Source organism: Nannobrachium achirus, assembly GCF_963921795.1.
Source record: "Nannobrachium achirus genome assembly, chromosome: 13".
Taxonomy (NCBI): domain Eukaryota; kingdom Metazoa; phylum Chordata; class Actinopteri; order Myctophiformes; family Myctophidae; genus Nannobrachium; species Nannobrachium achirus.
The window spans coordinates 7,377,112-7,392,167 of record NC_137833.1 but is presented as its reverse complement, the minus strand read 5'-3'; the positions used below and the strand labels follow the sequence as shown (position 1 = coordinate 7,392,167).

The window sequence follows — 15,056 nt, the reverse complement described above, 5'->3', positions numbered from 1 at the left end:
CTTTTTCATTTCTCCTCCCCTGCCCTCCCTCCCCGATCAAAACACACCGTCCCTTGCGGGATTCCAACCAATCACGCGCCGTCTTTTCAGGTCGCTGTTCCGGTCTGGGGCCAGAGCGGATATGGAAACGCTACTTGCTTTAATGTGGGCTTACACATTACCGGATACAGTAGGCGGGCTCTAGACAGCATCTGAGCACAGATCAGCAAATAGAAACCACACGAGATGGCTATGATATGAACAGTGGTAGAGTGAAGTGAGCCACATTCTCTCAATGCAGCGTCCGACGTTAAAAACAAACAATTGTCACTTAGAGACCTTTGGATGAATGGACACTTGGACACTGGCTTTGTTATCCTAACACTCAAGGTAAGTTTCGTGACTTCTACAAATTACTATGGTAATGGTCTGGTCATCTGCATGAAATGCATTACCATACATATACAATAACATTCTTCATGTAGGCAATAGGCATGGTGATGGTGTCTGCTACTGTCTTTCATTTGATCCATGGCTGGCCAATACTATCTAGTAAATGCTTTATTTGTAAAGACATTTTAATATAGGCCTATCCTATGGATTACATAGCTAAGTTACTGTCCTGCTATTGCAATATTAGGCTATTATTATATGTATATATATTTTTAAGGTATTGTCAGTGTCATTGAAACATTAAGATAAGGAGTCATATAGTATGGTAATGAAAGTGAAAAGGAGAAAACTACATTTGGCTCATCAACAAAGCATAACAAACAAATTAGTGGTTTATAGATCTATGTGTTTCTCTTATACATTTAGTACAAAAGGACCCACATGTAAACAAGCCATTGTGCTTTCTTGGGTTTAAATCCTATTAGTAGACCTTGTATCTGATTCTGAACTGTACTGTGCTTTTCCTTTGTGAACTGCTAACAAAGTAACTATTCAATCAAAACCATTAAGACACTCAGAGTTAAGGGTCTGTGCAAATAAAACATTTGAGAACCAGTATATCAGTGTCATACATATTCTGACGAAAACCTGTATGGAGACTTGACATTCTGTAATTGGATCTTATGATCAAAATAAGAACATTATAATAGTGTGTAAATCTGTGCCACATACAAATGTCTGTGTACAGACATAGATGGCCCCTTCATGATGGCTGCTAAAAAAAGATAATGCCATGGTGGGATCTGATGTGTGATGGGCATACTGTATTATCACATAGGCAAACATAAACTGTCACCTGTGTGACACTGAATTTGTATTGATTATACATATTTCTCTCTATTTCTCCTTTGCTGTCTCCCAGACCTCAGCTGTTCTCTCTGCACCTCTTCACCAAAGGCGAAGCGCCTCCACGGCCAGATTCAACAAGCGGACAGTGCAGGCAAATTCATGCAGAAAGTGGCCAGTTCAGAACACAGGAAACAGGACATAATACTGTACACTGCCCAAAAATACAGACACCATATCAAAAGAGGAGTGGCTAGCAGACAACAAAAAATAAATGAGCAGATGTTTGCCTCTCCCTTACTTAAATTTGTGATGTAGTTGAGACTTGTTTTATTATTCTTGTGCAAAGTGTGATGCCACCAGAGCCATCAACATATTGTCGCTGTCGGGCAGAAACCATGTCCCATTCCTTTTATTTTATTGTAAATGAATGCCCTACTTTATCATACACGAGTGTTGCATAAAAGTAGTGAAAATAGCAGATCTACAAGCCCACAACACATCAAAGTGTTGTCAGCTTGTAGATCGTCTATTTTCACCATGTTAGCAGATCTATAGGCCCACAAGATGCTGACGTGTTGTCAGCTTGTAGATCAGTTATTTTCACTATTTTAGATACTTTTTAAATAGTGATAAGAAATAAGTGATAAGTAACGTTTTGGACATACAGGGTTTCCACCCAAGAGTGATGATGTATTCATATATATTTGTTGTCACCATGTTTATGTTGTATGTGGGATTAATACCCTGTTGTATTTTAATCTTTTAGATTAAAATTATATTTACCTTTCATGCAGTTGCATTTTTTTACTTAATGAAATATGTTATGCTTTTACCTCAATGGTTGACTTTGTTGATCCCCATTGGAAATAAGTCCAGATGTCATAATATTGTTGATGTTTGTTTGTTGTAACTCATACAGAGTAAGATTTTAAAAGAAATGTCAGCAGCATTAGTTAGAATGAATGAAATACAAGGTACTTCTAAGTGAATTTGTTCCAAACCAAGATGAAATAAATACTGATCTGCATTTGCAGTGGATCTCTGAATAAGAGAAAATAATTATTATGTTATATAATTATATAAAATAATAATAATTATAAGGGTAACAATACATAAAATGTACAGTGAATAAATAAATGCATGTATACTGTGTACATCTATCACCAGTGAATATAAATAGATGTACAATACATCTATGAATGAAGTACAGTCTCACAAGGGTTATACTTAACAGGCATCTGTCAATATGTGCCAATGTACAGTAGGCCTACATGTTATATTGTAGTAATACAATAGTACAAATAGGTTAGATGATGGTGATAAAATTGATTTTGTGGTCCATTTAGAGATGGTTAAAACAATGAGGACGTTTCTTTCATTCATTGAGTTTTATTTTTGCATGGCGTAGGTGGGAATCGAACACCTGACCCGGCGTAGGTGGGAATCAAACCCACGACCTTCGGATCCTCACCAACCATACCTAAAATCGACAAAAGTCACAATTTTCATGAATCTATCATATATACTCATAAACTACTTGGACAGATCACTGGGGAGATGCACACGAAGACTGGCCTGTTGCATTTTTCATCCCTTCCACGCTCGTTTTCTCTTTCTTTCTCTCTTTCTCCTCTTTTTTCCTTCTTCCCCCTTCTCCCCCTCTCCCCTTCCATTTTTTCCCCCCTTCCCCCCCTAGGTAGGCAATTGTTCCCCAGCCCTGGCGCAGTCAGTAGTGCTGTCGCCTCACAGCTAGAAGGTCCTGGGTTCGATTCCCGCCGGGGGACACTGTGGGTGCTGGGGGCGTGTTCCCTCCTCCGCGTCATCATTGCCCACACCCTAGGTGGGGTTGGCAAAAGGGCCTTTTTGTGTGGAGTTTGCATGTTCTCCCCGTGTCTCCTAGGGTAGATACCCTCACAAAAACATGCAGTAATCCTGGTCTCTATAAAGCCTCCCCCTGGCCAGCCGGGGCGCCTGATGGAGGGGAATGGAACTGGTTGGAATAACGTGTTCCTTCCATGCGCTACGTCCAACCGGGGAAGCTCCCCCTGTCAGGTGATAAGAAGCGGCCTGCTCATTCCTCATGCATTGAAGGAAGCATGAGCTCAGTTCGGGGCCCTCCCCAGGTTGGCAGAGGGAGAGTAGAGCCCAGGATCACAGCTTAGGCAATTGGCACCGGGTGAAAAAATGGGTTACAAAAAATCGTGGGATAAAAAGAAAAAAAAAAAGAAAAAAAGGTGGAGGCTGGGGTGGAGGAGGAGGCAGCTAAGCAGCAGCAGATCTGAGGCTTCAGATCCAACACAAGCAGGTCCATATAGTGAATGCAAGCTGTATTTAAAGGCTGCTCCCTTACTGGGCATGAGCTCTGATTGGATTATGACAGTGTGATGTCATGATCAGCAGATCTGTGAATGAGGAAAGGATCTGATTGACAGCTCCCCCCTGCTCCGCCGCTCACCTTGATTTGCGTATCGCTCGCTCCGCGCGCGCTCCGCTCAGGGTCGTCAAAAAGCAGCAAAAAAAAAAAGTTTGCTACCATGTCCGAAACAATTTCTCCTTTGCCAGTGTGTTCCCAACACAAATGCCTGCTGTAATGTGAGCCTCGGCTTGATGGAGATCTGTCAAGACAATCTAAGGCATTGTATTTTAAGACGGGCAATATTAAATCCTGTTGGTTATTGATTAGGCTAATCACCACAACCGAGAGAGGGAAGCGACTCGTGGCGTGTGTTTTTCATTCAGCCAAATCAGTCTCACTTGCATTTCAAATCGTATCCTTTGACTGGCTGGTGGCGATGATAATAGTCTATAACTTAACTGACACAAGGTAGACGTATTATAACATAGCCTACTTGTGTGGATGATATACAGTAGATACATTTTGTGAAATCTTGATGAAGGGAATTCTCTGTCTCCTCTCCTCTACACGGTGCCGACATGGCTCATCATGATGGCTGCGCTGCCACGGACTATCCGAGAGACTGTTTGTTGGCAACATGTGGCGCGTGGCCCCAACAGGATCGGCTAGGAGCGGAGGAGGTCGGCGCTCCAAGGAGCGGAGGAAAATCCTCGCTCCAAAGCCGCTCAGACCCATTTGAAAAGCCGCTCGCTCTCGCTCACGTCAAAAAAGGCCCACGCCGCTCGCGCTCCACTCCGCTCGTATGCCCTGTTCAGCATGTGTGTGTTCTCTCTCTGTGTGTGTGTGTGTGTGTGTGTGTGTGTGTGTGTGTGTGTGTGTGTGTGTGTGTGTGTGTGTGTGTGTGTGTGTGTGTGTGTGTGTGTGTGTGTGTGTGCGTGCGTGCGTGCGTGCATGTGTATGTGTGTGTGTAGTTCCATAACCTGGAGGAGTTGAGACACAGCGCGTCGCTGGCCACCAAGGTGTTCATCCAGAGAGATTACAGCCAAGGAACCGTCTGTCGCTTCCAGAGCAAGTTCCCCAACGAGCTGCACAGCAGGGTAACACGCACACGCACAACGCACGCACAAACACACGCACAAACACACGCACACGCACGCACGCACACACACACACAGGTTTGCAATTACTACTTTGTGGGGACATTACACATAGTCTACTATATTTGTGGGGACATTCCATTCATTTTTATGCAAGTCCTGTGGCCTTACCCTAACCTCTATCCCTAAACCCTAACCCTAACCCTAACCCTAGGGTTAGCAGCGGCGCTACAGTAGCTTGGCTGTTGTCTGTGGTATCCAGGGACGTGCTGGCCATTGGGAAAAGCGGGACAACTCCCGAACGGCCGGTTCATTCCCGGCCGGTCCAGGCCGGCCATTAGGAAAAACATAAAAATAAAATGTCGGCCTTCGTTCCATTTTGGGGGCTGGGCGGCCAACAAAGTAAATCTTCACTGTCGAGCAGAAACCTCGTATCTCCAAGTTTCAAATTTGTAAATGTTTTCGCAAAGCAAAGCCCTGCTTCATCAGACAAGGTTGTCGCACAAAAAGTAGTGAAAACAGCAGATCTACAAGCACACAACGCCTCGCGGTGCGAGGCGTTGTGTGCTTGTAGATCGGCTGTTTCCACTAGTTTAAATCATTTTTAAAATGGTTTTGGACATACAAGGTTTCCACCCGACAATGACGAACTGGCTTGTCACTTGTCATGATCTGAAATGGCAAATCTTTGAGTAGCAGCAGAGAGAGCTATAGAGAGAGATCTCTCTATAGCGCACAATGAGGACCTCTCCAACTCTTTTTCCCGGGCTGAATCAGGGGCCCAGCACGTCCCTGGTGGTATCTAATGGATACACACACAGACACACACATGGATACACACACAGACACACACACACAGACACACACACACACACACACACACACACACACACACACACACACACACACACACACACACACACACACACACACACACACACACACACACACACACACACACACACACACACACACACACACACACACACACACACACAGGTTTGCAATTACTACTTTGTGGGGACATTACACATAGTCTACTATATTTGTGGGGACATTCCATTCATTTTTATGCAAGTCCTGTGGCCTTACCCTAACCTCTATCCCTAAACCCTAACCCTAACCCTAACCCTAAACCTAACCCCTAAACCTAACCCTTACCTTGTGGGACACTAAAATTTGTCCCCACAAGGTTTTTTTCTCCGATGTATGTACAATTGAAGAGAGTGAAACCGTTTTCATGTATCGAGATTATTCAATGCAGACAGTGCAGGGATATACATACTGTATACACTGTATACATATCATTCTGTATACTATACAGAATGATTATTAGTCTTTAAGGTGGTTGTGTTCCATTTGACATCCTTCTCCAATCTTCTCACACACACAGACACACACAGACACACACAGACACACACACACACACACACACACACACACACACACACACACACACACACACACACACACACACACACACACACACACACACACACACACACACACACACACTCAAAGATGACGAGACAGTGTAATGAGAAAAGATGAGTTCTCTCTGGGCTCGGTGACATGTGTTTATTTTTTACACAATATTCTAATATACATACAATATAAGAGGCAATATTTGACAATATTTGACAAGGCTTTCTCATAACGCAGTGATTCCCGAGCCTTTTCATTTCAAGGCCAAATGGCTGTTTGCACTCTCTCTGCGTTACAGACCCATAAGGGTCCGTTTGGTTCCTACAGCACAACGATCAATCATTTTAGCTGGGGATCACAAGTAATGTTAGGAACAATGTCATTGAAGGCAGCGAGGGCAGACGAGGCGGGTGTTAATGGACTGGCACGGGCATTTAGGCTTTCAAAACACACAGGACACATCCATCCATGATGAAACACATCATCATTAATAGCTTCCCAAGCGGCAGGGGGGGGAGAGAGAGAGAGAGAGCGAGAGAGAGAGAGAGAGAGAGAGAGAGAGAGAGAGAGAGAGAGAGAGAGAGAGAGAGAGAGAGAGAATGATTGAGAGAAACAGACAAAGAAAGAGACAGGTGATGATAGGGGACGTTAGCAGGTGTTTCTTAATCAGCATGACTTTGCTGGAAATGTTCATTGTCAGAACATCATTCTTGTCCTTTGTCCCGACGACCCCGTTTCAAGCCTGTGAGTTTCTTATTGCGTCTCAAGATAGGCCACGAATAGCCTCAATCTGTCCCTCAATCCTGTTTCTAAAATTGGTGGAAAGAGGGGTATTTTTGGGAGAACATAATGCAGTTTGGTGGGGGGCTGTGTGTGTGTGTGCTGTGCGTGCGTGCATGTGTGCGTGCGTGCGTGTGTATGTATGTATTTGTGTGTGCGTGTGTGCATGTGTGTTTGCATGTGTTTGGCAGGCAGCGTCATAGTGGAACAGCCTGCTTGTACAGTTTGGCTAAATATCTCTCCACTGACTCCTTCCATATGGTGTTTTTCTTTGTGTGCGTGTGTGCGTGCGTGCACGACACGTGCGCATGCGTGTGTGTGCTTGCGTGCCTGTGCCTGTGTGTGTGTGTGTGTGTGTGCGTGTCCATGCTATGCCTGCAGATCGAGCGGACGCTCTTGGAGCAGACAGTGAAGACTCTGAACTCCTTCTACGCGGAGGCGGAGAGCATAGGAGGACAGTCCTACATGGAGGGCTGCCTGGCCTGTGCCACGGCCTACATCGTCTTCCTGTGCATGGAGACCCGATACGAGAAGGTACGACCTCCTGAATACTGGGACATTCACCAACAGTGATTTTTAGTATTCTAATTATTCGACCTCAAAGTATTCGAATAGTCGAATATTCGACAGGACTGGCCAAACTGGCAAATATTAAGTAAGCAAGAGGTAAACATTGTGAAAATAGCCGATCTGCTCTTTGTTTACATCCTGGCCACATGGTGCGTTCCTGTTGCTGGGGGAAATAAGGTAAAAACACTGATGAATTAATTAATATCTGGCAGTTGATGTGTTAAAGTAAAATTCTTCCACCACTGACTAGCGGTCCCTACAGTGCTGGGTCTTGTGAGAGTATTCTACAGTGTTCTAGGGTTAGCGACACGGGCCTCATGGGACTGAACTGTGTCTTGAGAGAGTTTTATATTCTATTCTATTATATAGCAACGCAGGCCCACATGGGACTGACTCCACAGGGGACGCGTACAGCCCTCCAGCTGCAAGTACAGCTGCTAACGTGGTGACAGGAAGAGCACTCTAATGAGATGACTAAAGCGTGGACCTTTCACCGTTAATCCCCCCTCCCGTCCCCCCCCCCCCCCCGTCCCCCCCGTCCCCTCCTAGAGGGAGCAGAGCTGAGGTGGTGAGATGGAAGTGATATCAAGCAAATATATCGTCACTGTCGGGCAGAAATCTCGTATCTCCGAGTTTCAAATTTGTAATTTTAGTTAAGTAAAGCCCTGCTTCATCATACAAGGCCGTCGCACAAAAGTAGTGAAAACAGCAGATCTACAAGCACACAACGCCTCGCGGTGCGAGGCGTTGTGTGCTTGTAGATCGGCAGTTTTCATTAGTTTAAATCATTTTTAAAATGATAAATACAAAACAAACGGTTTTGGACATACAAGGCTTCCACCCGACACCGACGAAATACACAAAGAGAGAAAGCCCTTTCATGATAGAACACGGCTGGGCTGCTGGCGTACACAGCAAGCCCACTCCAAACATGTCACATGTCCTTGATGTCACATATCCTTAATGTCACATGTCCTTAATGTCACATGTCCTTAATGTCACATGTCCGAAATCTAAAGTCGGAATCTTTCTCGTAGCAAGATTCAATGACTGTAAGTTAAGTTTTGTTTGCGACCGAAGGTCGCAGTTTACCATGAGAAATGTCACAGCTTGTCTCAGTGAAGCCGTGTGAGTACACATTTTTACAGTCTATGGGTTGGTTCCCTTGACACATCACTGTGAAATCACAGGTGATATCACAGGTGACATCACCTATGTAAAAGTCCATATATGGGTATTCCCCAGAATCCCTTTTATGCCCATATATGAAGATCCCTGATGTCATTGATATATATCACTGGCCAGATGGCCATGACATGGCCCATATCTGTGTGGCTGGTTCAGTTTACAGTTTACAGTTTAGGCATTTAGCAGACGCTTTTAATCCAAAGCGACTTACAATAAGCAGATACAACATCGCAATAATAAACAAGATAATAGGTCAGTACATTAACAGCAATATAACAATGTAAATGGATATCTATCTAGAGAAAAACACAATATAATCAAGTTCTAAAGAAACCTAACAAACAAATGTTAATTAGCTTCATGTATGGTCATTGATTTTACTGTAGTGCTAAGGGATTAGGTGGATAGGGATAGGGATCTCCATGTATGGGATCTCCATGTATGGGCATAAAATATATTGTATGTTGTGACGTCATGGGAACCACTAACAGAATCCCTTTTATGCCCATGTTTGGGGATCCCTGATGTCATCCATATTAAGCCCATAATTATCTAACAGGACTTCATATGGGAATGGCCATATAATGGAGGAAGACAGCCCATATCTGTGCGGCTGGTTCAGGCTGGCTGGATCTCCATGTATGAGCATAAATGGGATATACTATATGAAGTACATGGATCTCCATATATGGGTAACTGGTCCAATATAAGAATTCACCCTTTGTTGGCCTTCTGGTTGGTCCCTGATTGACCAACCAGAAGGCTCTATGTGCCTTGTCCCGCCCTGGTTCCGCCTTATTTATGTTGAATTTGCTAAAACATCATTTTTGGAGAAATAAAAACATTTGAAAACATGCCGAGTCACTATTCTGCCACTGAGCAGCTCCATTTTACTGAAACCAAGTTTGAAATTAGAATTGAACACACATAATAACAATACGAAGCAACTGAATTAAAATGGTAGTGGATGGAGTGTCCCACCGAGTGTCCCATCAAGGCACAGCAACCAATGGGTGTGAAGAGGGGCGGGAGAACGGGCGGGACTTGACAAAGGGTGAATTGGCACGACCTCTCCCTTTAGGGCGAGGTCGCATGTCGCCCTGAGGCGTCTTACTAGTATTCTGCACTGTAGGACAATGAACAGATACCTGCCTACAATGTTACTGTCACTGTTGGGGGGTAAAACGTGTACGTCCCTTCAGGCCGTAATACGTTTCAGTTCTATTATACCGGAAACTGATCTCCCCTCCAGGGAAGGCTTTGTGAATTGTTTGCAAAAAGCTTCTAAAGGAGAAAAGCTGTCACAATGTGTTCCGCATGTGAGGCCTGCCTGACTGTGCAGTTTCTGCAGCCATTTACAAGAAAAGGATTGACATTTGTTGTTAACCCATTCAGAACGGGTACAGATTATTGTGTATTATTATTGAATGCTTTAACTATTGGAAAAATAGCAGATATACAAGCTCACAGCGCGGCACCGAGTGCCGCGCTGCGAGCTTGTATATCTGCTATTTTTTTGAAAAATCGTGAAAATTCGAATTTGGACCCGATTCTATAAGTGTCTTTTGAATCCTTCGAAGGTGTTTTGAAAAACCTTTGTTTCTATGTCAGCAATCTGGCCAGCCATCGTCAAAGAAAAGGTCCTTTTCACTTAACTGGAGCTCAGTTAGTCTGTTCTTGAGAGACTACTATGTCAGTGGTTCTCAATCCTTTTCATGTGAAGGACCCCCAAAATGATATGTATTTGGCCACGGACCCGCATCTCAAAATATTTAGTTCCAGGGACCACCCAGAAGCAAAATTTGAGTTACAAACGTTCGCTTTGAAAATATATATACATATTCAAAGATTTGCACACATTTTCACGACTTTTTTCCAAAAAATTGCAGATCTACAAGCTCGCAGCACCGGCACCGAGTGCTGCGCTGCGAGCTTGTAGATCTGCTATTTTTCACGGGTTAAAGCATTCAATGATTCTAGGCCTGAATGCGTTAAACACAGACGAGGTACTGTACGCGACCACACAGGAGCACGGAGACATTCACCTGTCTTGGCAGTGTTGTCGATAAAGTTGGGCGCCATGCCAACGTCAATATCACTAAAAAGATACATTCCGGGGATCCTTGGATCTGTCCACGGACATCAAGATCAGGATCTCCAATTCAACGGAGAAGCTTGTTGAGGCCGTACGGAGACCTGGACAACATCTGTTACCGCCATGAAAAGAATCCAAGCATTTAACAACACTTCAGAAGAACAATTGGGCTTCGCCGGCCAGGTGCTATCAGTAACCTTGAACTGTGGCAGCGAACAAGACAAGCAGCCTGTGGAGGATGAATCCTCCGTGGACCCCTGGCTCGCCATGGATTGGCCACACTTTTCACAAAGCCTGCATCTAATATCACAATATCGCGAAAAGGAAAAAAGTGCCGAGCAAAAACACCTGGCGGCAGCGTGACTTGGACGCAGACTGGCGGAGGTCTGGATATAACCAGGGGACAGCTGGACCCATGCAGGACCAGGATGCTTGGACGGTCCTCGTTGTTCCCGGCCGGTACCCAACTTTGGGCTCAGGCCCACAGTATAGTCTACTTGCCAGCCCATAGAGCCCCATTGTGAAACCGGACATGTTGAGTACACCAAGGTTTTATGTTAGAAATGTTGAGTAAGGGTCCCCAGCATGTAGAAACTGCCGGATGCTAACTTGCATATGTTGAGCAATTTTCATAATTTTCATAATTAGCTTTAACCCTCTAAGGCCCGAATATAGAAATACTTGAAAAAAAATCAGATGGTGTTGTAGGAGTCCTAACTCATACCCTGCCAAACCCGAGGAACCCGAGAATTTCGCGATGTCCCTCCCTGCCACGCCCGAGGAACCCGAGAATTTCCGCCATTTTGAGAAAAAAAAATTTTTTTTTCAAAAAAAAAATGTTTTTCAAAAAATGTTTTGGGACCCCAAAAACGTTAGTAGGCATGATAGCGATCGCGAAATTGCTTGTTTAACCCCCATACAACCCCCATACAACTCAGGTAGCAGACCTCCAAGCTCACAACAGTGTAAAACATAATGGCTGCTATCTCATGAATGCCTGAACGGATTTCCATTCGGATTTTTTTGTTTGAAAGCTGTGAGCAATGTGGACACACGTGGTGCATTATCTAGGCATGGGTGTGCATGATCCGTGCACTATGAATTACATGGAAGTCTATGGAGACGAATGGCAGTTAAAGAGTACGAAGGTATTGTTAAATGGCAGCATATGAGGAAAATGTAATGTTTTTTTCAAAAAAATGTTTTTGTAAGGTTTTATAGCCATAAATCAAAAATCATAAATCATGCTCTAATTTACATATGGGGGATATTTTTCACAATAATAACATATGTACATGTTCTAGACATTCTAATGATCACCAAAAAAAAATAGTAGGCCTACAGGCATTTAAGTTGGTATATGGCCATTTCCGGTTTAAAACGGCCATTTTGGATTTAGAAAATGTCAGAAATGGATTCAGCATCCTCAGTAACCCCCAAAACCACTCCAATATTGTTCAAATCGTCCCATCAGTTTTTGACATATTTTCCATTGTTATAGGTGATTATGCTAATTAAAGCTAATTATGAAAATTATGAAAATTGCTCAACATTATGCAAGTTAGCATCCGGCAGTTTCTACATGCTGGGGACCCATACTCAACATTTCTAACATAAAACATTGGTGTACTCAACATGCCAGGGTTCACATTCTGGCAAGTGGACTAGTAAGCAATGAGAGTAGGGTTACCGTTATTGAGCAGTGCTAACCGCTCCTACGTCTGGCTTTGTGTGTATGTATGTATGAGTGTCCTATGAGCAGGGAACTCCATGTATGGAGATAACTAACGTCACGGACAGAACGGCCCATACAAGGAGATATGCACGTGTGTCGCGTTTGATACCGATACAGGTGCGATTTTTGCGACCGAAGGTCGCAGTATACCATGTTCTGACATGCCCATATATGGGCATTCCCAGATCAAACTTGCAAATTAATGACGTCCTTGTCCGTTCTATGCCCATATATGGAGATCCCTGTCCCGATATCATCAATATTAAGGGCATATCTGGGAATGCCCATATTTTGTACAGGTACAGGCCAATTTCAACAGGTACTGTTGAGATTGGGTAATTGGTCTGATATACATCACTGGCCAGAAGGATAGTCAAGAATTGGCGCGACTGTTGCCCTGAGGCGTCTTACTAGTATTCCAATTTGTATGCCACCACGAGAATCAAGTGTGTGTGTGTGTGTGTGTGTGTGTGTGTGTGTGTGTGTGTGTGTGTGTGTGTGTGTGTGTGTGTGCTTGTGCGCGCGCATGTATGTCCATGCGTGCATCCCCTCCTATGTAAAGGGCACAGTAAGTGGTTGATGAATCAGCGAGCACAGAGCAGAAGCAGAAGCAGAGAGAGCACATGTCATGTGTCAGAGGGAACGTGTTGGGAGTGATTGTGAACGCATGCATTCGTCCCGACACGCTCGTTCGGCGCAATCAGCGCGCTTTGATGCATGTGAGCATAAAAGGACATTACACTCTCTCTGCAGGGAATCTGTACACAGATGCAAGCTCACTCATGTGTGTGTGGACCAGGGGTGTCACACCAGATTCTGGGCCCTGGGTACAAGGATTCACTGTGGGCCCCCCATGCACGCATTATAATGCATTATTTTGTGCTTTAACTATAACCTGACTGAGCCAGATGGTGGCAGTAGTGCGTAGGCTACCGCCCTACTTTACCATCTGAGATCTCTCGGGGGGAGTTGATAACGCTCGTAAAGTCCCGGGCCGGACGAATCAGCGGCAGCTACGGGCGGGCTCTGAGCGGCTCTGAGCCAATAGAGTCTGATTGCAGACCACGTGGATGCAGACAGGCCAATATGAGTGGTTGGAGTTGGCACTCCCAGACTGTGATAGAGAGACGGCCACAAGAATTTGAAAAAATGCCCCCCCCCCCCCCCTTACATAGGGATCCCAGATGATGGTAAGCAGAGCAATATGCAGCCAGGCATACGCACTGCTGCCATCATCGGGCGCAGTCAGGTTACTTTAACTATTGAAAAACAGCAGATCTACAAGCTCGCAGCGCGGCTGCGAGCTTGTAGATCTGCTATTTTTTTGAAAAATCTTGAAAATTTGTGCAAGTCTTTGAATATTTCAAATACTTCTAAGGTTTTTTGAAAAACCTATGTTTCTATGCCAGTGGTGCTCAAACCTTTTCATTTGAAGGACCGCCAAAATGATATGTATTTGGCCACGGACACCCCATCTCAAAATATTTAGTTCCAGGGACCCCCCCAGAAGCAAAATTTTACTTACAAATGCTTGCTTTAAAAAAGCATATATTTAAAGTGTTTGGACATTATTTTCACGACTTTAAAAAAAAAAAAAAAAATAGCAGATCTACACGCTCACAGCGCGGCACCGAGTGCCGTGCTGTGAGCTTGTATATCTGCTATTTTTCAATAGCTAAAGTATACAATAATTTAGGCCCCTCCACCTTGCTTGGGCTCTAGTAACTCAGTCCCAGTTTTCCCCCCCTTGTGACGACCCTGGTATGGACGCTTATCGGTTCACACACACACACACACACACACACAGAAACGACTGTGTGTGTGTGAACGCTCCACTGTACATTGTACACACACATAAGCATCAACTTGGGTGGCTACATTTGATCATCCTCATTCAGAAGGATGATTTAGTGAAGCAGGTAAATAAACAACGTTCCCACCGGTCGACCTGATACCATCTATGCACCGCCGCGGAGGAGGAGGAGACGCGACATGAAAGGAAGGAGCGACCGCGTCCAGAAGGCCTCGTTTCTGCATGACTTCAGCGCAGCAATACGTCCTCTTCTTCTCCATGGGTTCTCAGGCCCCAGGGCAGGGGCGTCACAAGGGGGGGGGGAAAGTGGGACTGAGGTACTAAGGCCCTTAATAATTTTATACTTTAGCTATTGAAAAATAGCAGATCCACGAGCTCACAGCGCGGCACCGAGTGCCGTGCTGCGAGCTCGTAGATCTGCTATTTTTGAAAAGTCGTGAAAATGTGTGCAAATCTTTGAATATATGTATTTTTTTAAGCGAACATTTTGCAACTCAAATTTTGCTTCTGGGGGGTCCCTGGAACTAAATATTTTGAGATGGGGGTCCGTGGCCAAATAGTAAATAGGCTATATATAATTTTGGGGGTCCTTCACACACGTTTGAGCACCAATGACATAGAAACATAGGTTTTTTTCAAAACACCTTAGAAGGATTTGAGATATTCAAAGACTTTTTTTTCACGTTTTTTTTTTTCAAAAATAGCAGATCTACAAGCTCCCAGCGTGGCAGTGAGCTTGTATATCTGCTATTTTTTCAATAGTTTAATGCACAGCG

The 15,056-nt window shown here is 44.3% G+C and overlaps 1 protein-coding gene across 1 annotated transcript in view; it reads left to right on the top strand.

Annotated features, from left to right (window-relative positions):
- The window catches only part of LOC308296777 (golgin subfamily A member 7B-like), a gene marked incomplete at both ends in the record, with an annotated part of 47,180 nt that overhangs the window by 21,509 nt on the left and 10,615 nt on the right, over nt 1–15,056 (top strand). The window contains 2 exons of the mRNA XM_080740103.1: nt 4,549–4,674; nt 7,261–7,413. Of these exons, the coding sequence (XP_080596229.1) occupies nt 4,549–4,674; nt 7,261–7,413 (279 nt within the window). The remainder of the gene's footprint in view (nt 1–4,548; nt 4,675–7,260; nt 7,414–15,056) is intronic.